Source organism: Pelodiscus sinensis, chromosome 1 (assembly GCF_052426305.1).
Source record: "Pelodiscus sinensis isolate ZL-2025 chromosome 1, ASM5242630v1, whole genome shotgun sequence".
NCBI classification, from domain to species: Eukaryota; Metazoa; Chordata; order Testudines; family Trionychidae; genus Pelodiscus; species Pelodiscus sinensis.
Genome location: NC_143052.1, coordinates 28,376,348 through 28,401,166, shown reverse-complemented (window position 1 = coordinate 28,401,166; position 24,819 = coordinate 28,376,348). Strand labels below are relative to the sequence as shown.

Genomic DNA, 24,819 nt, shown 5'->3' with positions numbered 1-24,819 from the left:
CTGACAGATTGCTTCATTAGGCACCTCTCAACAATGTATAGGGGGAAAAAGCTGAGTTATCATGAGGACTTCAATGTAAATGACATATGCTAGAGGTCTCATAGGCTATGTCTACATAGCAATGCTTTTTCGGGATACTGGAGTATCCCAAAATAGCTATCCCTTGTCTTAACAGCAAGCCCGTTATTTTGGGCTTGCTATTCCGATGTCCCTGTAAACCTAATTTCCATGAGGAGTAAGGGATGTTTCAGAATAGCGGGTTATTTCACATTTATGAAATAAGCTATTTCGAAATAAGATCAATAAGAGACACAATTTGCACAGCTCAAATTGTGTATCTTAGTTAGAACTACAGTGCAGTGTAGATGTAGTCATGCTGTCAATATTAAAATGTCTTTGGAATTTCTAAATGTTACAGATTATCATTTCCTAGTTCAAAAAGTGTTGCAGCCCAATAACAACTTTATCTTCACAGATAAACAGTAACTGATCATAGAACTGTCGAAGCAAAAGCCTCACTCAGTTTACACGGCTAAACAGACAGTTTTATTGGCCAATAAAAGCAAAGTGAGCCAAACGTGGTCCCAGCAGAGCCGGGCCCACTGAGGCTGGCTAATACAATCAATCCTAGTATTTTATACCTTTAACCAAACACGTCTGACGTCAGGGCAAGAAATCAAAGAGAACTTCAAAAAGGAATTATTATCAGCAGAGAAAGAAACAGATTTAGAGGGAGTTCGAGCTTCAACTCAAAATAGTTCATTAATACATTCCAACAGCGCATCTTTCTGGCCTCTCCCCACCTCGGTGAAGTCCAATTAGCTCCTTCTAGTATACGTGCAGACACAAGAAACTGAAATGGCTTTTGTTATACAGAATGGCTTCTAGCTAAATATGAAATGGTTTCTACAGAACTAAACATGAGCAGTAGCATAAGTACAAGTATTCATGGGCTGATCACATTTATGATGTGAAAGAGGAATCGCTAACATAAATACTTACAGCTTTACTAGAGCTAACTTTACAAAGCTTAAAACAATTACAATCCAAATCAAGGAAGGAAGAATTTAATCAAAAGAATGTGAATGATAATTGGAAATCATTTATGATACCCCCAAAAGCCACAATCCCACAGATAGGGAAGAAATCAGTGCCGGTTAAAATAAAAATCCTTATATAGAGGGGAAATGATGGCAGTCAAACAAACAGAAGACATAGTCTCATCAGAAGGTGATAACAGTACTCTTGTCATTCCACTAGTATCTCTGGAGGATGTTAAACAGAAGCTACTAAAGTGAAAAAATTGTATCCAAACTTTTAAAAGAGTTGGATGAGGAGTTCAATGGACTCAAGACTTTCAAAAAAGTCTTGAAGCACTTGGGAAGTTCTAGGAGACTGGAAGAAAGCAAATGCTGTGTCCAAACAGGATGAGATAGGTAATTATAGATCTGTCAGCCTGATATCTTTTTTCAGCAAGAAAATGAAACAACTGATACAGGTCTTGACTGATAAAAAACTAAAGGAATGGAAGGGAATGGAATTAATACAAATCAATATGGCTTTATAGAAAATAGAGCCATTCAAGCTAACCTGGTACCTGTTACTGATGAAATTACAAGTTTGATGGATAAAGGTAATATTTATCTAATACATATAACACTTCTGTAAGGCATTTGACTGGGTACCACATGACATTTTGATTAAAAAATGAGGCCATTATAAAATTAACATGGCACATATTAATTGGATCAAAAGCTGTCTAAGTGATATAACTGTAAATGGAGAATTGCCATTGAATGGATCAGTTCCTCCTGGAGTACCTATGTTTTAATATTTTAACATCAGTGATCTGGAAAAAAAACATAAAATCATCATAATAGATTATCTGCTCAACCTGAACTCCCAGTATAGCAGCCAAAACAGCTAGGCTGTGTCAACACTGGGCCACTTATTCTGGAAAAGCAGCCGCTTTTCCGGAATAAGCTGCGAGCTGTCTACACTGGCCGCTTGCTTTTCCGGAACAGCAATGATGATCTAATGTAAAATCGTCATTGTTTTTCCGGAAAAACTATGCTGCTCCTGTTCGGGCAAAAGTCCTTTTCTGGAAAAACTGTTCCGGAAAAGGGCCAGTGTAGACAGCACAGTAGCCTTTTCCGCAAAAAAGCCCCGATCGCGAAAATGACGATCGGGGCTTTTTTGCGGAAAAGCGCATCTACATTGGCATGGACGCTTTTCTGGAAAAAGGGCTTTTCTGGAAAAGCATCCTGCTAATGTAGACGCGCTTTTCCAGAAATACTTATAATGGAAAAACTGTTCCGTTTTAAGCATTTCCGGAAAAGGGTGCCAGTGTAGACGTAGCCCTAATGTGATCCTGGGATGAATGAAAAGGGAAATCCAAAATAGGAACAAAGGTTATTTTACTTCTATATTTGGCACTGACGGGACTACTTTTGGAATACTATATCCAGGTCTGGTGCCCACAATTCAAAGTGAATGCTGATAAATAGGTGAGGATTCAGAGAAGAGCCTTGGGAATAATTAACAGAGTAACAAAGTTTACCATGGCTTGTATTGACTGAGCTCCTTGTGACCATTCATTTAGCTTAACAAAGAGATGGTTAAGGAGTAATCATGATTTTAGTCTATATGCACCTATAAGAGAAACAAATATTTAATAATAGGCTGTTCAATCTAACAAAGAAAGGTACAATGTGATCCAGTAGCTGAAACCTAACCCTAAACAAATTCAGCCTGGAAATAAGGTATACATTTTTAACATTGGTCCTGCCTAGAGCAGGGGGCTGGACTTGATGACCTTCTGAAGTCTCTTCCAGTTCTATGATTCTATGAACAGTAAGAGTAATTAACCATTGGAACAATTTACAACGTTCATGATGAACTCTCCATCACTGTTCTGTACTGGTGATACATTACAAGTAAGGTATCCTTTGAGTAACACTGGGCATTTTGTATACATTATGAAATAATAAAGATGATTTTTTCCAAAATACAAACATATATTATCCACAAAAACCACTGCAAAACAATGTGCAATTAAAAATCAGTATTGTACAAACTTGCACAACTAATTAACAGAACAGAACTTTAAAACTAGAATGGTAACAGTCCATTTTAATCAATTTTTGCCAAACACACACCAGCCTGGCTCTCACAAGTCTGTGTATGTGAAGCTGTGGTTTCCTTACTGTCCTCCAGTGTGGATTGTGGAATGAGGGGGTCAGGACGTAATCCTTGACTCAGTGTGGAATGTTGGGAGAATAGGGATTTGCTGAAATAGTTTTCCATTGACTGCAGAGAAAAGTGAGCCCACACCTGAATATTTGCACTATTATCCACAGGCAGTGGTGATTTTAGCAGATACCACACTCCTAAGGGTAACAAAGACACTGAGAACACAGCTGCTGGTGTTGTTCTGAAACTATTTACTGTAAAGATGCCTGCTGAAGTCATCATAGACAGGCACAGAAAAGGGTGCTACTGCAGAGGAAGAAATAAAGCTAACATCCTTCTGAATCCCCCCTAAAAGTGTCATTGAGATCTCTCAGGAGGATACAAAGGACATTACTATGTATAAACACAAGCAAACTGGTCTGCATTTCCATTCCCATCTAACCCTACAGGGGAATATAAAGCAGATAACTCTTAACTCTGTTTGTTGTATCTCTACCACTTCTCGTACAAGTAAAACAATGAAAAGTTTTACTGAGTCCTGATATCTTGGGGATGAAGTAGGACCCATCATCACATTTAGCAGTATAAGAAAAAATGCACACATATACTCACCTGACCTTCCTTCCTCTGGATCTGGCTTGTCCATGCTACACAGACTGAATAGACTGTGATAGGGTACGTCTACACTACAGCGCTAGTTCGAACTAACTTAGTTCGAATTAGTTAATTCGAACTAAGCTAGTTCGAACTAACGCATCTAGAACTAAAAACTAGTTCGAACTAGCGTTTTGCTAGTTCGAACTAGTAAGTCCACATTGAGTGGACTCTGAACAGGGCTTAATGATGGCCGGAAGCAGTGCCGGCAGGGCATAAAAGGAGGACTTAGAGCATGGAGATACTGTCTCAGGCTAGCCGAGGGCTGCGCTTAAAGGGTCCCGACCCCCACCCCGGACACACAGTTCTAAGGGGTGCCCCGCTTGCAAAGAAGTTCTGGCTTGGAGTGCCCTGAGTGCCCACACTGGGCACATCACACCACTCGGCCATCAGCCCGGCTGCACTTGCCGCAGGCTGCCATCTGGGGAGAGGGAGTAATTGGGGGGCTGCAGGAGAGCTTCCACCCCCAGAAGCCCGCAGAGCCAGCCCAGTCCTCCCCATCGGGGGCTCGTACCCCATTCCTCCCTCACCTCCTTCCACTTGCCCTTCCCTAGCCCCCCTTCTTATTGATGTACAAAATAAAGCTAATGTTTCTTCCAACATTGACTCTGTCTTTATTGAAAAAAACTGGGGGAGACTGGGAAAAGGAGGTGGGAGAGGGGAAGAGAAAGGCTGGGAGAGGGGAGGGCAACTAACATGATCAGGGGTTGGGAACAGGTCCCAGATGAAGAGAGGCTACAGAGACTGGGACTGTTCAGCTTAGAAAAGAGGAGACGGAGGGGGGACAGGATAGAGGTCTGTAAAAGCAGGGGTTGGGTGGAGAGGGTGCATTCAGAAAAGTTCTTCCTGAGTTCCCATAAAGAAGGACTAGAGGACACCAAAGGAAAGGAATGGGTAGCAGGCTTGAAACTAGTAAGAGAAAGTTGTTGTTGTTGACAAAGCAAATAGTTAACCTGTGGAACTCCTTGCTGCAGGAGGCTGTGAAGGCTACAACTAGAACAGAGTTTAAAGGGAAGTGAGATCAAGTCATGGAGGTTGGGTCCATGGAGTCCTATTAGCCAGAGGGTAGGAGTGGTGTCCCTGCCCAAAGTTTGTGGAAGGCTGGAGAGGGATGGCACGAGACAAATGGCTTGGTCATTGTCTTCGGTCCATCCCCTCCAGGGTCCCTAGGGTTGGCCGCTGTTGGCAGAGAGGCTACTGGGCTAGATGGACCTTTGGTCTGACCCAGGACGGCCATTGTAAGCTCAGGGCTCAGGGTCGGGGGTCTCAGTGGACCCCCTTGATTTTCATGCACACCTGCTCCTGGGTGGCCAGGCTGGCAGCTCTCCTGCCCTAGACGGCCACTTTCCTGTGCCTAGTGCGGAGATCGTGGACGAGGTCCACGATGTCCGCACTAGCCCAGGAAGGTGCCCGCCTCTTGCGGTCCAGGGCAAGCTCCCGGGAGCCGCCAGCCTGGTCCCGGCAAGAGGGGGTGGGCTGGGAGGCATCGGGTGGGTGGCTCTGTGCCGTGCCAGGTGCAGGGTCTGCTAGCTGGGTGCTGGCAGGCTTGCACCTGGCACGGGCACCGTAGCCAGCCCGTGCCCCTTTAAGGGGTCCGGGGCCGGGAGGGGGGCATAGAGTTTCCCTGGTGTTGGCCAGAGTGGCCACCAGGGAAACCTGGGGAGGGCTAGCCTCCCACTAGTTCGAACTAAAGGGCTACACAGCCCTTAGTTCGAACTAGCTAGTTCGAACTAGGCGTTAGTCCTCGTAAAATGAGGTTTTCCTAGTTCGAACTAAGCGCTCCGCTAGTTCGATTCAAATTCGAACTAGCGGAGCGCTAGTGTAGCGCATAGGAAAGTTAGTTCGAACTAACGTCCGTTAGTTCGAACTAACTTTCTAGTGTAGACATACCCATAGAGACTTGAAGAGATCCTGGCTCATAGCACAGCTTCTCTGCCCCACACCAGATCTCCCTCCTTTTCCTCAGAGGTACCCATAGTGGTCTGCAAGATGCTGGTGGGATCTCCGCCAAAGATGGCACATATCTCACTGTAATAGCAGCAAGTCTGCAGAGTGGCACCCAATAAACTGTTGGCCTTCTGGGCCTTATGGTATGCTTGCTGCAGTTTCTTTGCTTTTATGCAGCATTGCTGCCAATCCTCCTCATGCCTCTTTGACTACATTGCCTGTGAGATCTCTTCATAGATGTCTACATTTCTATGTCTGCTCTTTAGCCCAGGAGATCCAATACCTCTTGTCACCTCAAGGAAGGAGTGCCTCTGTAGTATACAGTTGGCCCGGTCAGCTGCACACAACAGCTAACAAGGGAAAGATGCTAGGTGTGCATGTCAAACTGCGCAATCAGGAAAAAATATTCAAACATTTCAAAAATACATGGGAGTTTTAAAAGGGTAGGAAGTGTTTCCATTATCCATAACCCCCAGGCAGTGGAGTTCACAACTGTGATCAGAGTGCTCACTGTCAGGCATTGTAGAAGAGTTGCTGTAGGATTGTTAGGGTTAAGAATAGATCCTATGTAAAATATGTCACACTGCATCACCAATGGCTCAACACCATTACGGGAGGTTGCATTACTGCAGCCGCAACAGGGCGCTTACATTGGCAGGAGACAAATTTGAGAATAGACATATTTCTAGATGCTATAAAACAAAGCAACTATTTAAAAGTTTCATAATTTAATTGATGTGCATTTATATGTACCAACACTTTTTTATCTGTTAAAATGGTTTTTAACTAAGTCTTTGAAAGGGCAAAACATTTTACAAATATGTTAAAGTATTTCACTTTCACCAATATCAGTGTATGTTAGTTGATACTACAGGAAAGAACTGTACTATACTATACTATACCTGACAAATGTTCATGATACTTTTCCTTTTGTGAAATGGGCATTTATACAGCCTACAAAAAGCTCAAGGCAAGCAGCAATAAATCTATTACTACATTACAAAATGTAAGTTTGTTGTAAGAATGTCTATATCAAACTCTAATTGAATTCAATCTAATTGCACTACTAAATATTGCTTACTGAAATCTCTTACCGGATCTAGGTTTTTAAAAAGAAGAATGTCCTTGCAAGCCTCTTGCAATCTGTTTCTTTGATCATCTGTTTTGGGGTAAATAATCTAAAAGATATAATAGAAATTACTGGTTTAATTTTTTTTTCTCAATGAAGAACCTTAAAAATGATCATCAGAAAAGAGTATGTAGCTGAAACTCTGAACTAACCCTGCTAAAAAATTGTATACAACAGCAAGACACAACTGGCAGCGTTCTTCTCTGAAAACCATAATGACTTGGGTACATACCCAATATACACATTATATCTCAGCAGTGCTCAATTTGTAATGAAAGAGGTGCTGAGGTTACAAGCAGTTCTTTACATTCATAACTGATGCACCAAGCCAAGATCGGAGCTATGAACTGCCAGGCCTAGAGGAGCCAGGGGTCAGTCAATTCATTTTTGCAAACTCCTGTAACATATGTGGAGAGCACAATATTATTATCTAAAACAGGGTTTGGAAACCTTTTAAAACCAAAGAGCCAAACTACATAAAAATTCAGAACACAGGGTCAACAAAGAGCCAGTATAAGAATGCCCATTTGCATGACTGATAATATGCAACTTAATATTATTGATAAATGACATGATGATTAATAATAGCATAAATGAAACATTGTACTCACAGACTTTATTAAATGGGACTTCTTGCTCCTGCATCTTTTCACATGTGCCACAGCAGGAGAAGGGGTCTGCCACCAGCCCTTCCTGTGGCCAGATGGGGGCCGGACCGCCGGACCTGCCCCAGATCAGACCAGAGCCAGGATGATGTGGCCAGATGGATGCTGGGCCCCAATTGAGGCCTTGTTGGCCAGGTTGCTGTGGCTGGAATCTAAGCTGGGTCACCGCGGCTGGACTATTGCAGCAGTCGCAGGGCAGCTGGGGCTTGACTACGGGGTCTGCCCCAGGAGAACAGAGGATGGAGACAGACCACAGCAGTTGGATGGGGGCTGGAGGCAGGCTGCCATGACCAGATGGAGGCATCTCCCGCCGCCAGCCCCTCTCACTATCCTAGCTGGGAGCATACACACCTCCTCTGTAGTGCGTCCTCAGCCAGCGCTTTAAATGAGCAGAGTGCTCAGTCGGCTTTTGCCAGAGTGCAGCAGGCTCTTACCAGGGTGCACCACCTTAGTTTCACCTCTGGTTAAAGGTGAAATAGACAAAAAAACCCATCTTGACATGAGTAAGTACGTGTTTTTAAAAATTTGAATTAATTTTTCATTTTCATTTAAAACGTGTGTATATTTTGGGAATGATAAAAGAGCCATATTGGGTTCTATACTGAGCCATATTTGGCTCGCGTGCCATACATTGCTGACCCCTGATATAAAACAACTTTGTTTTCAGTTTATGCTTCAAACTATTGGGATGATATATAACATCAAAGTCATGTGTCCCATTGGACAATTTTTTTTGTTTGCCACAAGTATTTCCCACATCATTTTCCAACACTTTGTACATCAGATCTGTGTTAATTTACATCAAATTTTTCAAGTAAATAAACTTAGAATCCAAGTGAACTACAGATGTACTTAATTACAAAAGACTGACCCATTTCAGTTTAATAATGGCTTTGGCAACCAACCGATTTGAGTAACAGTCTTAAGAAGGTGTAATGAAGCACCATAAATAAGGTATCACTTTTAATTACTTTTAAAATATTGCAATCAACTGCAATAGGCATAGTTTTAAAAAAGCCTCAAAAACCATACTTTCAACTATGTTATCCTGAAACTTAATGTCATACCTTTGAAGGGATGACTTGATGAGTTGTTAAAATATTAATTTTGTTAAGCCAAAAAAATAACTATTGCATTTCTAAATTAAAAATATCTATGCAATTTTATCTTTTTCCCCTGGGAAGATATTGGTAATGCTACAAAAGTATAAAGATATTGAGTGCACTAGGAGTACAGGGCCCTTTGGGCAAATATATCATTGAACAAGAAAGGTTTTGTCAAAAGATTAGGTATCACAGGGGAGATCACTCAAAACATTTTTTAATATTTAAAAAAATTGATTTCTATACAGGAATCTAATAAAGAATTAAAGGGATGACAGTTCTTTGAAACAAAGTCTCGTACACTGTCAAAGAAAACTGAAAAAGACTAGTTGCATTGGTTCCACAATTACTATCATCAGTGACTTCTTTATTTTATTTTTAATGTCTGAATACTGAGAGGTAAGCATTTCACGCAATGAGTTACACACCCTTGACTCTGTGTCATCCTCTTCTTCATCCGGATTGTAAGTTTCTGCACATACTAAAACAAAAAACAAAAAAAGAAAAGTTTAAGCAAAAGGCAACATATTCTATAACCACTTACAGAAATAAGAAAAGGAAACACACTGGCTACGTCTACACTGGCCCCAAATTCCGGAAAAGTCATGCAAAGCAGGTAAGTCAGAATAGGGAAATCCGCGAGGGATTTAAATATCCCCCGCGGATTTAAATAAACATGTCCGCCGCTTTTTTTCCGGCTTGGGGAAAAGCCAGAAAAAAGCGTCTAGACTGGCACGATCCTCCGGAATAAAGCCCTTTTCCGGAGGATCTCTTATTCCTACCTCCGGAAAAGGGCTTTATTCTGGAGGATCGCGCCAGTATAGACGCTTTTTTCCGGCTTTTCCCCAAGCCGGAAAAAAAGCGGCGGACATGTTTATTTAAATCCGCGGGGGATATTTAAATCCCCCGCGGATTTCCCTATTCTGACTTACCTGCTTTGCATGACTTTTCCGGAATTTGGGGCCAGTGTAGACGTAGCCACTAAGTACAATACTGAATTGTAGTAACTGATAATTTCTCTCTGTTCCTATTCTGTTAAGGGCTAGTACTTTGTGAAGTTATTATTGTCAAATATTTACATTACATTAGTGTCCAGAGATCCAAATTAGGAGTGGAACTCCACCCTCTAGGCACCCTATAAGCCTTTGCCTGCAATGTTCATTTTATGAAACCTTACAGTTTCAGTAATTTACCAAGCCTGACACAACTCTCAGTGGAATCAATGGAAAGCCTCCTTCTGATTTTACTGGAGTTGGATTAAGTCCAAAGTAAATGGAAATATGCCCACAAAAAGGAAACTTTAAATGTGATGAACAACTACAGTATTGTATCTCTAAATAAACACAACAGTCTTATAAACAGTATTATGGTAGCAGTGGTATTTCACTGATGAATGAGTCAGGCTTTAGGATAACCTACTAAAAATAACTCAAAGTAAACAGTATTGATATGATGTAATTCTAGCATAGCTGCACAGTATGCTCTCTCTCACTCTGCAACTGGTTTCTGTCTGTCAGTGTGAGAAAGTGAGAGTCAAGAGGAAGCATAGTGCAGTACTGCATAGTGTCTTTCAGAATGAATAAACATAACAGACTGCAATAGTATAGCACCCCTCTCATTCCCCCCACCTGCAATTCCCTATACTAACAGATTCTAACAAAAATGTTTATTTAATGTGACATCTTTTATGTTGTTATTACAGTATCACCAGGACTTAGTTTTTTCAGACATTTTAACAGCCTTCTTGATCTATTGACAAGAAAACTGAATTTAGGCTCAACTATGTCTTAAATAATCTTTTAGTTTCTTCACACAACTGGAAGCTGGATCAATTCATCAAGGCATTTTTGTCCTTTTGGTGTATCTGTTCTCACTTCACTCTTCCTTGCCATGCGTTCTAGAGATGCAAAATTCCATTTAATTGGTTAACCATTTAAATGTAATGTTTAACCAGTTAATAGGTTAAAGGGGTGTGGGCTGCGGTGGCCCCACTGCTACAGGCAGGGGCTGCTCCAGCCCGGCTAGAGCAGCCCCTGCCTTTAGCATGCCTAGGCCCACTGCGGGCTTGGAGCAGTTCCCCGCCCAAGGAGGGTGAGGAGCTGCTCAAGCCCCCACTGGTTAGCCGGAATCAGTAAACATCACCCATTACACAGGCAATCCAGGAAGTTTTTGGAGAATGTTGGGGATAACTTCTTGACACAAGTGCTGAAGGATCCGACCAGGGGCAGTGCGCAGCTTGACCTTCTGCTCACAAACAGGAAGGAACTAATAGGGGAAGTGGCGGTGGGTGACAACCTGGGAAGCAGTGATCATGAGATGGTAGATTTCAGGATCCTGTCCAAAGGAAGAAAAGAGAGTAGTAAAATACACACTTTGGACTTCAAAAAAGCAGATTTTGACTCCCTCAGAGATCCGATGGGCAGAATCCCCTGGGATGTTAACATGAAGGGGAAAGGCGTCCAGGACAGCTGGCAGTATTTTAAAGAAGCCTTATTGAAGGCACAGAAAGAAACCATCCCGACGCGTAGCAAGAGAGGCAAACATGGTAGGAGACCGGATTGGCTTACAGGGGAAATCCTTGGTGAACTTAAGCACAAAAAGGAAGCTTACAAAAAGTGGAAACTTGGACAAATGACCAGGGAGGAGTTTAAAGGTATAGCTCGAGAATGCCGGGGGATTATCAGGAAGGAGAAAGCGCAAATGGAATTGCGACTGGCTAAGGATGTGAAAGATAACAAGAAAGGTTTCTACAGGCATGTTAACAAGAAGAAGGTGATCAGAGAGGGTGTGCAGCCCCTAATAGATGAAGGCGGTAACCTAGTGACAGATGATGTGGGGAAAGCTGAAGTACTCAATGCTTTCTTTGCCTCTGTATTCACGGACAAGGTCAGTTCCTGGACTTCTGCGCTAAGTGATGCAAGATGGGATGGACAGCCCGTGGTGGGTAAAGAACAGGTTAGGAACTATTTAGAAAAGCTAAACGTACATAAATCCATGGGTCCGGACTTAGTGCATCCGAGGGTACTGAGCGAGTTGGCAAATGTCATTGAGGAGCCTTTGGCTGTTATCTTTGAAAAGTCGTGGAGATCGGGAGAAATCCCGGATGATTGGAAAAAGGCAAATGTAGTGCCCATCTTCAAAAAAAGGGAAGAAGGATGATCCAGGGAACTATAGGCCGGTCAGTCTTACCTCGGTTCCTGGAAAAATCATGGAAGGGATCCTTAAGGAATCTATTTTGAGGTACTTGGATGAAAGGAAAGTGATTAGGAATAGTCAACATGGATTCACAAAGGGCAAGTCGTGCCTGACCAATCTGATTAGCTTCTATGATGAGGTAACTGGCTTGGTAGACAGGGGGAAGTCAGTGGATGTTATATACCTTGACTTTAGCAAGGCTTTTGATACGGTCTCCCACAATATTCTTGCCAGCAAGTTAAGGGAATGTGGATTGGATAAATGGACGGTAAGATGGATAGAAAGACTGCTAGAAGGCCGGGCCCAGTGGGTAGTGATCAATGGCTCGATGTCAGGATGGCGGTCGGTTTCTAGTGGAGTGCCCCAAGGTTCGGTTCTAGGACCGTTTTTGTTCAATATCTTTATTAATGATCTGGATGAGGGGATGGATTGCACCCTCAGCAAGTTTGCGGATGACACTAAGCTGGGGGGAGAGGTAGATACGCTTGAGGGCAGAGATAGGGTCCAGAATGACTTAGACAAATTGGAGGATTGGGCCACAAGAAATCCGATGAGGTTCAACAAGGACAAGTGTAGAGTCCTGCACTTGGAACGGAAGAATCCCAAGCATAGTTACAAGCTGGGGACCAACTGGTTAAGTAGTAGTTCTGCAGAAAAGGACCTGGGGATTACAGTGGATAAGAAGCTGGATATGAGTCAACAGTGTGCCCTTGTAGCCAAGAAGGCTAATGGCATATTAGGTTGCATTAAGAGGAGCATTGCCAGCAGATCCAGAGATATCATTATTCCCCTTTATTCGGCTTTGGTGAGGCCACATCTGGAGTATTGTGTCCAGTTCTGGGCCCCCCACTACAAAAAGGATGTGGACGCATTGGAGAGGGTCCAGTGGAGGGCAACCAAAGTGATTAGGGGGCTGGAGCATATGACTTATGAGGAGAGGCTGAGGGACTTGGGTCTGTTTAGCCTGCAGAAGCGAAGAGTGAGGGGGGATTTGTTAGCAGCCTTCAACTTCCTGAAGGGAGGTTCCAAAGAGGATGGAGAGAGGCTGTTCTCAGTAGTGACAGATGGTAGAACAAGGAGCAATGGTCTCAAGTTGTAGTGGGAGAGGTCCAGGTTGGATATTAGGAAAAACTATTTCACTAGGAGGGTGGTGAAGCACTGGAATGGGTTACGTAGGGAAGTAGTGGAGTCTCCATCCCTAGAGGTGTTTAAGTCTCGGCTTGACAAAGCCCTGGCCGGGTTGATTTAGTTGGAATTGGTCCTGCCTAGAGCAGGGGGCTGGACTTGATGACCTTCTGAGGTCTCTTCCAGTTCTATGATTCTATGATTAAAAGTGATACTGGGTCAGACCAAAGATCCATCCAGCCCAGTACCCTGTCTACCAACAGTGGCCAATGCCACATGTCCCAGAGGGAGTGAATCGAACAACTAATGATCAAGCAATCTCCTTCCTGCCATCCATCTCCACCCTCTGACAAACAGAGGCTAAGGGCACCATTCCTTACCCATACTGGCTAATAGCCATTTATGGACTTAACCTCCATAAATTTATCTAATTCTCCTTTAAACCCTGTTATAGCCCTAGCCTTCACAACCTCCTCAGGCAAGGAGTTCCACAGATTGACTATGCGCTGTGCGAAGAAGAACTTCCTTATATTGGTTTTAAATCTGCTGCTCATTAGTTTCATTTGGTGGCCCCTAGTTCTTGTATCATGGGAACAAGTAAATAACTTTTCCATATTCACTTTCTCCACACCACTCATGATTTTATAGACCTCTATCATATCCCCACTTAGTCTCCTCTTTTCCAAGCTGAAAAGTCCCAGTCTCTTTAATCTCTCCTCTATGGGTCCCGTTCCAAATACCTAATCATTTTAGTTGCCCTTCTCTGAACCTTTTCTAATGCCAGTATATCTTTTTTGAGATGATGAGACCACATCTGTATGCAGTATTCAAGATGTGGGCGTACCATGGATTTATATAAGGGCAATAAGATATTCTCTGTCTTATTCTCTATCCTTTTTTAATGATTCCTAACATCCTGTTTGCTTTTTTGACTGCCGCTGCACTCTGTGTGGATGTCTTAAGAGAACTATCCACGATGACTCCAAGATCTCTTTCCTGATTAGTTGTAGCTAAATTAGCCCCCATCATATTATATGTATAGTTGGGGTTATTTTTTCCAATATGCATTACTTTACATTTATCCACATTAAATTTCATTTGCCATTTTTGTTGCTGTCACTTAGTTTGGTGAGATATTTTTGAAGTTCTTCACAGACTAGAGAGCTATCTTCCTTTGGTTAGGTCTTATATCTTGTAATAGAGCATGTATACAGGCAGTCCCCGGGTTACATGGATCCGACTTACATCGGATCCCTACTTACAAACGAGGTGAGGTAACCCCGCACTAGCTGCTTCCCCCCAGCAGACCAGGGAGACGCGAAGCTAGCGCCCTCCTCCCCAGCAGATGAGGGAGACACACAGCGGCTTTTCTCAGAAGACACCTCAGCTTGAGAATAAAGGACTGAGGGAAGTGAGGTGTGGGAGAATAAAACTGAGCTCTGGAGAAATGTTTGGCTAGAGTTTCCCCTACAATATGTACCAGTTCCGACTTACATACAAATTCAACTTAAGAACAAACCTACAGTCCCTATCTTGTACGTAACCTGGGGACTGCCTGTATGTTTATTTTATAACTGTTCAGCCAGTGGCTTTCAACATTGCAGATGCATTATTCTGTAGTTGAATGGCACTAAGTATGAAATTTATTTTCCATCAATTGTTTATTTGAACCAATTCTTCACTATATACATTCCACAATCTATTAATTCATTGACTTGTGGTTACTTCAAGACAAGATATCATATGTAAAATCATAAATTTTAGATTCTATTCTTCAGTTGTGGTCCATTGCATTATTATAGTCCTTGAAATATCATGATGTGCAAACATGGTTTTAACATGCCTCAACACAGCTAATGCTATAGTATCATAAACTGTCCCTACTGAAAAGTTGCTAAATAGTCCATTATGATCAAGAGATCAAGTTTTCCTAATACAAACAAATCAGCTCTGACTATGTCCTATGGGATTATTGTTTGTTCATGGAGTGTTAAAGTTTCTCTATGTTGTGCATTTCTGAACTCCATACAGGTTACATACTTCCTCACTATTGCTCCAATATAATTATTCAGCAGTGACCAAAATACACTTCTCCAGTTCTTTTTTGACCAAATCATACCTAGGCATCTTTCTTTCCATTCAGGGCTGATAGTTTGTACTAGTGATATTTCACCCATCACATTTTTTTCCTTTCTAGCTCACCCACATTCCAGGTTATCAAGAATGTGAAGCTTTTATCATACTAACATGTACTGATATTGCTCACTCTAGATCATCATAACCATCATTAGCTATTCTACTCTATAAAGTATTCCTAGTTTCCATGTGATACAGTACAGTATATGTAATTACCATGCCAGTACTAAAAGGAAACATAACATAGAAAGCCACCATTTCCCCCCATTGCTTAGTTTGATAAAGTAAAACTATGTTTATTTAAATCTTCTGAACATGTACCATCTTCTATCACTTAGCTCATTCACTGAGATGCATCAATAGGAGTAGGATTTAAAAAAATTCCAAAGAAAAATATGAATTACTAAAGGGCATTTCATTACCACCAATACCACACTTTCTGGAAATTGCATACAAGTGAAGTATATTTGTCACGAGGCAGAATTGGGCTTTATAAATTATGGTCCATACATTAATTTAAAGGTGAAATCCAGCAAGAATTTCACAAATCACTGTATAAAATGTATTTTCTTGTATGAGAACAAATGGAAATAAAATTACTTTTGAAACTAATCAGTGTTCTAATAAAAATAAATATATTGCTCATTTATACTCAGAACATAAAAAAGATACTATTTCTATGGCAGCTACACATCCCCTTGCTAGACTGAAAAATTAAGAAGACTTCAGTAACCAAATATTTAATGAGACCAAGTATATATAATGAAGCAATTCAGTAACTGAACACATGGAGAGAGAAAAAATCAACCTGCTTTCATCAATGGTAAGTACTAAATTTCTCTACTCTGCACTGAGAGTAGGGAATATCCTTTCTTTAGATTTACATTTAATTCTTGCGATATTTATTATCAGTTTCCAACTTCCACATTGTCAAGATCGGATTTTTTTTTAAATTTACATACACACAATTTCTAGCTCGCTCCCACTCAAATAAATGTCTTACATACTTTGTCCTTAGCCTAGTCAGAGGTATGCAGTTAGTTGCAGCCAACAGTACTACAGACAATTTATTTACTGATTATAGGCATTTTGGTATGAAAAATACCTACAACAATATTAATTACACAGGAACGTCTCTTAAAATCATGTCTTCATCATGGAATTAAAAGTGCAACAGTAATCATTAAACCATATTTCACATTTCCAGGAGCTCATTAATGCAATGGAAGAGCTATAACTTAAGGAATTACTCAGCTCCTTGTATGAAATGTCTGTCAAGACATAGGTCTGTCTATAAGGGTACGTCTACACTAGCCCCCTAAATCGATCTAAGGAGGCTAATGAGGGCGACTGGAATTGCAAATCAAGCCCGGGATTTAAATATCCCGCGCTTGATTTGCATGAGGTTTACCAGCTAATTCAAATTAGAGGCTTTAAATTGGAATCCCGTTTCACTGCCGCGTGTGGACGTCGGCAGTTACTTCGGGCTAGTCAATTTCTAAAATGGCGACCAGCCGGGAACATGCAAATCAAGCGCGGGATATTTAAATCCCGGGCTTCATTTGCAATTCCAGTCGCCCTCATTAGCCTCCCTTGATCGATCTAGGAGGCTAGTGTAGACGTATCCTAAGATAAAGGTTGAGAAGTGCTATGTAACATGTATGTAATATAACAATTACATCATATAAAAGGCTCTAGCTAGCTGATTACTGGTGTACAGGTATAACAGCACTAAGTGATTCAAGACTCTTCACACAAGACAGTGTGTTTATAGATACCATGTGCAGCAGCCTTGGAATGCAGTTATGGTCAGAAAGAACAGCAAACAGGCACTTTCTTTTCCCACAGATTGGCTCCCTAAGTGCTTTTGGTTCAATTTACTGTCAAAAATATTTTGCTCTTTCTCTCTCTCAACAGGACAAACAAAATTACAATTTAATTCATACTTGCAGAATTATGTTCCAGTATTATTAGTTGCCTGTTCAGAGAATACTAGGGACTTCTCTACACTGGAATGCTAAATCAGCGCCACTGCGAGTGGTGCAGTAGTGTTGATTTAACAGGTCCGGTGAAGATGCAAAAAGTCACACTCTCCCATTAACTCCAACATGCAGAAGCTATGTCAGCAGGAGAATGTCTCCCACCTACATAGCACAGTGTAGACACCACTTTAAGTTGATATGAATAAAATCACACTCAGAGCAATGTAACTTATATTGACTTATGTAGCAATGTAGATCAGGCCTCAGCAGCATATCCAGTATCATAAAGCATACCATAAAAACCCGGGAAGCGAGGGAATAGAGTCAATCCAAAATCTGTCAGCAGACAGGGAAGCAAGTCAGGGGAAGAAAATTGTGCTTATATCAGACAGAAAAGGAAACTGAAAGCATTTCTAGTGAAATTTCTAGGCAGAACATACTGTAGGATACAAAGAGTAGATGCAGTTAGTTTGATCTTTTCTAGACAGACCTACTGCAGAACCTCTCAACTTCTTTTTAATATAAATAATCCTCTATAGAAGTTTTTGTGCAGATGAAGCTTCCCAAAACAGAGAAGCCTTGTGGCCATATAATATGTTACAAGTACTTCACTAGAAGGCAGAGAGGTGCTCTTTAACAATATTCACGGCTTTACTCTTACGCTGAGATGCATGACTTTTTTTCCCATTCTATGACAGTCTAAGCAATTCACAACATTGTTATAAGCCAGTGGTGGGAAACCTGTGGCTCATAAGCCACAGGTGACCCTCCAGGGTTCGATGTGTGGCCAGCGAGATGTAAGAACATAAGAACAGCCATACTGGGTCAGACCAAAGGTCCATCTAGCCCAGTATCCTGTCTGCCGACATTGGCTAATACTGGATGCCCCAGAGGGAAGGATCACAACAGGTAATCCTCACGCGATCCCTCCCCTGTCACCCGCCTCCAGAGAAACAGAGGCTGGGGATACCATTCCTACCCATCCTGGTTAGTAGCCATTGATGGACCTAACCTCCATGAATCTATCTAGATCTTTTTTGAATCCTGTTAATGCTCTAGCCTTCACGGCATCCTCTGGAAAGGCGTTCCACAGTTTGACTGTGCGCTGAGTGAAGAAAAACTTCCTGTTGTTTGTTTTAAACCTGCTGCCTATTAATTTTATTTGGTGACCCCTACTTCTTTTATTGTGAGAATAAGTAAATAACTTTTCCTTAATCACTTTTTCCACAACAGTCATGATTTTATAGACCTCTATCATATCCCCCCTTACTCTCTTCTTTTTTAAGCTGAAAAGTCCAAGTCCTTTTAATCTCTCTTACATATGGGACCCATGCCAAATCTCTAATAATTTTTGTTGACCTTTACTGAACCTTTTCCAATGCCAATATATCTTTTTTGAGATGAGGTGACCACATCTGTATGCAGTATTCAAGAAGTGGGCATGCTATGGTTTTATATAAAGGCAATAAAATATTTTCTGGGTTATTCTCTATCCCTTTTTTAATGACTCCTAACATTCTATTTGCTTTTTTGATTGCCGCTGCACACTAAGTGGATGATTTCAGAGAACTATCCACAATGACTCCAAGAGCTCTCTCTTGAGTAGTTGTAGCCATAATAGTCCTCATTATACTGTATATAGTTGTGATTATTTTTTCCAATGTGCATTACTTTACATTTATTAACATTAAATTTCATTTGCCATTTTGTTGCCCCATCACTTAGTTTGGTGAGATCTTTTTGACGCTCTTCACAGTCTGCTTTGGTCTTAACTATCTTGAGCAGTTTGGTATCATCTACAATTTTGCCACCTCCCTGTTTACTTCTTTTCTCTAGATCATTTATAAGTAAGTTGAATAAGATGGGTCCCAGGACAGACCCTTGGGGGACCCCACTAGTTACCTCTCTCCACTCAGAAAACTGACCATTTATTCCTACCCTTTGTTTCCTGTCTTTTAACCAGTTATCAATTCACAAAAGGACCTTCCCTCTTAATGCATGACAACTTACTTTACACTTAAGAGCCTTTGGTGAAGGAACTTGTCAAAGGCTTTCTGGAAATCTAAGTATACTACAGGCAGTCCCCGGGTTACGTACAAGATAGGGACTGTAGGTTTGTACTTAAGTTGAATTTGTACTTAAGTCGGAACTGGCATAGAGATTCAGCCGCTGCTGAAACTGACCAGCGGCTGACTACAGGAAGCTCGAGGCAGAGTTTCTCTGCCCCGGGCTTCCTGGAATCAGCAGCTGATCAGTTTCAACAGCAGCTGAATCTCGACGCCTGTGACAGAGCAGCTTGGGCGCTGCTGGGTAGGTCCCCGCAGCGCCGCACCTCGGCACTACTGGACCAACCAGGCAGCACCCCAGCTGTTCTGCCCCAGGAGTCCTGATTCAGCCGCTGCTGGTCAGTTTCAGCAGCGGCTGAATCAGGATGCCTGTGGCAGAGCAGCTGGGGTGCTGCTGGGTTGGTCCAGTAGCGCCGCTCCTAGGTGCTACTGGACCAACCCAGCAGCACCCCAGCTGCTCTACCCCAGGTATCCCCAAGTCAGCTGCTGCTGAAACTGATCAGCGGCTGATTCCAGGAAGCCCGGGGCAGAGCTTCTGGTAGAGCTTCTGGTCAGCGCCCCACCTGCTCTACCACAGGCGTCCGCGAGAAAAGCCTGGTCTACTGGGGGGGGCGCCTCCCCCCCAGCAGACCATGGAAACGCGGGCGGCGGGACCGAGATGCGCTGCGGTGCCCCCCCCCCCAAAGCCTGGGTCCTCCGCGGCTTTGCTCTGCGTCTCCCTGGTCTGCTGGGGGCCCAGCAGACCAGGGAGACACGGAGCAGCTTTTCTCACCCTGGAGGACGCGGGCGGCGGGACCGCGGCGCGTCTGGATGGTCCCGCCGCCCGCGTCCTCCGGGGCGAGAAAAGCCCCGTTCGTAAGTACGGATCTGACATAAGTCTGATCCGTGTAACTCAGGGACTGCCTGTATATCCACTAGATCCTCCTTGTCCACATATGTGTTGACCGCTTCAAAGAACTCTAGCAGATTAGTAAGGCATGAATTCCCTTTACAGAAATCATGTTGATTTTCCCCCAACAAATTATATTTGTCCATGTGTCTATTTTATTCTTTATTATAGTTTCAACTAATTTGCCCAGTACTGATGTTAGATTTACCAATCTGTAATTCCGGAATTATAATCTGGATTTCTATATACAAAGCTTCCGCAACAACGCACAGACTGACATTATTCGCAAACAACAACAAGCGACACACAATCTCCGCCACGCTGAACAACATGCCGTCCAGAGTCTCAAAAACAACCTGGACATTATAATCAAACCAGCTGACAAAGGGGGTGCTGTGGTCATTATGAATAAGGCCAACTATAACCAAGAGGCAACCAGACAACTCTCCAACACCACATTTTACAAACCTCTCTCCTCTGATCCTACCTCGGAATACCAAAAGAAATTACTCTGTCTCCTTAAAAGCCTCCCTACAGCTACTCGGGAACAAATCCACACAGAAACACCTTCTGACCCCCGACCAGGATTTTTCTATCTGCTTCCCAAGATCCATAAACCTGGACACCCCGGACGCCCCATCATCTCTGGTATTGGCACACTCACTACTGGTTTATCCAGCTATGTAGACTCTCTCCTCAAACCCTACTCAACCAAAACCCCTAGCTATCTCCGAGACACTACTGACTTCCTAAGGAAACTACAAAACATCGATAACCTCCCCAATAACACCATCTTTGCCACTATGGATGTAGAAGCACTATACACCAACATCCCCCATGAAGACGGATTACAAGCTATTAGAAACACTATCCCAGAGGACACCACTGCCAACCTGATAGCAGACCTATGTAACTTTGTTCTCACCCACAATTATTTCCAGTTTGAGAACAACTTATACCTCCAGATCAGCGGCACAGCCATGGGTACATGCATGGCCCCACAGTATGCTAATATCTTTATGGCTGACTTAGAACAACGTTTCCTCAACTCCCGTCCCCTTTTACCCCTTCTCTACTTACGCTACATCGATGACATCTTTATGATCTGGATGCATGGCCAAGAAACACTGGAGACATTCCACAGAGATTTCAACAACCTACACCCCACCATTAACCTCAGCCTGGACCATTCCACACAAGAGATCCATTTCCTGGACACCACAGTACAAATCAACAATGGAAAATTAGACACCACCCTCTACAGAAAACCCACTGACTCATACAGTTACCTACATGCTTCCAGCTCCCATCCAGCACACACCATACGATCCATCATCTATAGCCAAGCCCTTCGATACAACCGCATCTGCTCTAATCCCACTGACAGAGACCAGAAACTTCAGGATCTCTACCAAGCATTTATAAACCTCAACTACCCACCCGGAGAAATAAAAAAGCAAATTGAAAGAGCCAAATGAATACCTAGAAACCATCTACTACAAGACAGACCCAAGAAAACCAACAATAGAACACCACTTGTCATCACCTACAGCTCCCAACTTAAACCTGTCCAACACATTATCAATAAATTACAACCTATATTGGAACAGGACACTAAACTCCAAGAAGCTCTGGGAGACAGACCCATAGTCTCCTATAGACAACCACCTAACCTCAAGATGATTCTTACCAACAACCACAGGACATACCACACTAATACCAACCCTGGTACTTTCCCTTGCAACAAACCCCGTTGCCAGCTTTGTCCACATATTCACTCTGCTGGCACAATTATTGGGCCTAACCAAAGTGAGTTATAAGATCAAGAATACATATTCCTGCGCCTCCAGAAATATAATCTATGCTATCATGTGCCGAAAGTGTCCGTCTGCTATGTACATTGGACAAACGTCTCAGACACTTCGCCAAAGAATCAATGCCCACAAAACAGACATTAGACAGGATCACAAAGAAAAAACAGTTGCTTGCCATTTCAACCAGAAAGGACACTGTTTCAATGACCTAATCACCTGCATCCTACTTCAGAAGACTTTCAAATCTGCACTTGAAAGGGTATCCTCTGAACTGGCATTCATGCTAAAAATCGACACTCTCTGCGGAGGGCTGAACAAAGACCCCAGCTACCTTACCCATTACAAAGATAGCTTCCCCAATTATCACTTCTAATACTATTAACTCACAGACATCTACCCTTCCCCACCTCTAATATCATTAACTCACAGGCATTCACCTTCCTTCCCCCCCCCCCCCACCTGAATCCCACCTCTGTTCTGAAATGTGATTTGTCCTTTTCATATGTGTTCATTTTTTTTAATTGTATCCTTTGGTATATATGGTTGTGACTATTTTCTTCCTCTATTTGATCTGAGGAAGTGGGTCTGGCCCACGAAAGCTCATCATCTAATAAACCATCTTGTTAGTCTTTAAAGTGCTACATAGTCCTGTATTTTGTTAAGGATAGGAATGAGAGAGTAAGCTGGATTCAATTCTACCTTGGATATCATGGACAGTACAGATCAACTGTAGCATCTTTGTTTTTTGGTTAATTTAGAACCAGGAAGACCAGTATGGGTATGGCTACACTACCCCGCTAGTTCGAACTAGCAGGGTAATGTAGGCATACCGCAATTGCAAATGAAGCCCGGGATTTGAATTTCCCGGGCTTCATTTGCATAAGCGGGGCGCCGCCATTTTTAAATCCCCGCTCGTTCGAACCCCGTGCCGCGCGACTACACGCGGCACGAACTAGGTAGTTCGAACTAGGCTTCCTAGTTCGAACTACCGTTACTCCTCATTCCACGAGGAGTAACGGTAGTTCGAACTAGGAAGCCTAGTTCAAATTACCTAGTTCGTGCCGAGTGTAGCCGCGCGGCACGGGGTTCGAACGAGTGGGGATTTAAAAATGGCGGCGCCCCGCTTATGCAAATGAAGCCCGGGAAATTCAAATCCCGGGCTTCATTTGCAATTGCGGTATGCCTACATTACCCCGCTAGTTCGAACTAGCGGGGTAGTGTAGACATACCCTATGTTTTTCAGATCCTAAGTTGAATATGCAGGATTTGCAGTTAGAAAAATCATCTTTTATTTAAATTTAATTTGCAGCTATTGAGAGAATAAATGTTGATATAACTTTTACTCCAAGTAACTTTTCAGAGTACTTGTATTAAATCAAAATTCCTATTTTGTAGGTGATCATAACATCTAGCTTTTATATGATGCCACCCCTTTAAATCTAATTTCCTTTTTCATAACACTAAACCCCACTTATTTACATAATAATCAGAACGATAGCCAATTTTGTTAAAACATTGTATTAAACAGAAATTACAAATATTACATTACTGAAAAATTAAAAATTGGAATGCCAGATAATCAGATTTCTAAATTAGTCTGTCTCAGTTATAACGATGTTAAATTTAGATTAATCAGCTAATCAAATAGTCGATGCAATTTGCATTGCCAATTATGTTAGTTGATAATCGCGCCTCTGCCTTTGAAGTGTAGCAACAGCCCCAAGCTGTTGCTACACTTCAAAGGCGAAAGTGCTGCAGGGAGCACGGGGCCAGTGGGGGACTCAAGCAGTCCCCCACTGGCCCCATGCTCCCTGCAGCATTTCAAAGAGGCAGCACATATGGAGCCCGGGATCAGCGGGAGAGTCCTCGGCTAGCAATGGGCTGCACACAGCTTTTCAAAGTGGCAATGCCACATGGAGCCCAGGGTCTAACCCCAGGCTCCACATGGCGCTGCCACTTTGAAACAGCTTGGGGCTGTTGCTACACTTCAAAGGCAGAGGCGCGATTATCAACTAACCTAATTGTCAATGCAAATTGCATTGACTATTTGATTAGCTGATTAATCTAAATTTAACATCGTTATAACTGAGACAGACTAATTTAGAAATCTGATTATCTGGCATTCCAGTCTTTCTGATAGAGGCAGCAAGGGGGGGAGGCGACTAGTTGACTAGTGTGTCAACTTACGATAAGCATTTGCTTATCAGATAGTCGACTAATCAATTAGTCATTCACATCCTTACTCAGTTACTATGTATGCACCATTTAATATATTTTACATTTGTAAATAATAATATTATCTTATTTTCTCCACAATGTGTTCTGTGGAAAGTTGGGAAAAATTCTTCGTAACTTATACTATTACTTCTGAGGAATTTCTGTGCCACTATGCACCTGCAGAATTCATGTACCACACAGAATATTTTTCCCTGCAGAAAATACATTCTGCTAGAATGTGCTACAGTTACGTTTCTTAGACACCTGGGGCTGCAGTGGTGTTAAAACAGAGCAGCCACATCCAGGCAACAACAGCTCAGCTGGGGATAGGGAAGAGAAAGAGGCTGCCACCCTCATGCTTGTGGGGCCACGTCAGAAGGAATTGGATATGGGGGGTTGGACAGTGTGGAGTATATAGGACTCCTGGGGGTCAGAGATGGAGATTCAGGGCCACATGTGAGAATAAGAGGTATATAGGGGGGTGCAGGGACACATGGGTATGGGACTGATGTCTATGAATGAATGAGAGGGGCTAAGGGCTAGCTAGGGTCTATATGGGGAAGCCTCCCTAACAATCCCTTCCAACTAAAAATCCCCATTCCATATTTAATCCAACAGCACTCCCAAGTTCACACCAAGGCTCCCTCCCAGCAATGACTTCTCTCTCTCAGATCTTCCATTACACCTGATGCCCCTGAAGCCTTG

The 24,819-nt window shown here is 42.6% G+C and overlaps 1 protein-coding gene across 1 annotated transcript in view; it reads right to left on the bottom strand.

Moving 5' to 3' along the window:
- Positions 1-24,819, bottom strand: part of PRKAR2B (protein kinase cAMP-dependent type II regulatory subunit beta) — a 169,679-nt gene that overhangs the window by 30,576 nt on the left and 114,284 nt on the right. Inside the window, exons 3-4 of the mRNA XM_075927056.2 lie at positions 9,119-9,171; positions 6,888-6,971 (exon numbers count right to left, since the gene is read on the bottom strand). Coding sequence (XP_075783171.2) covers positions 6,888-6,971; positions 9,119-9,171 — 137 coding nt within the window. The remainder of the gene's footprint in view (positions 1-6,887; positions 6,972-9,118; positions 9,172-24,819) is intronic.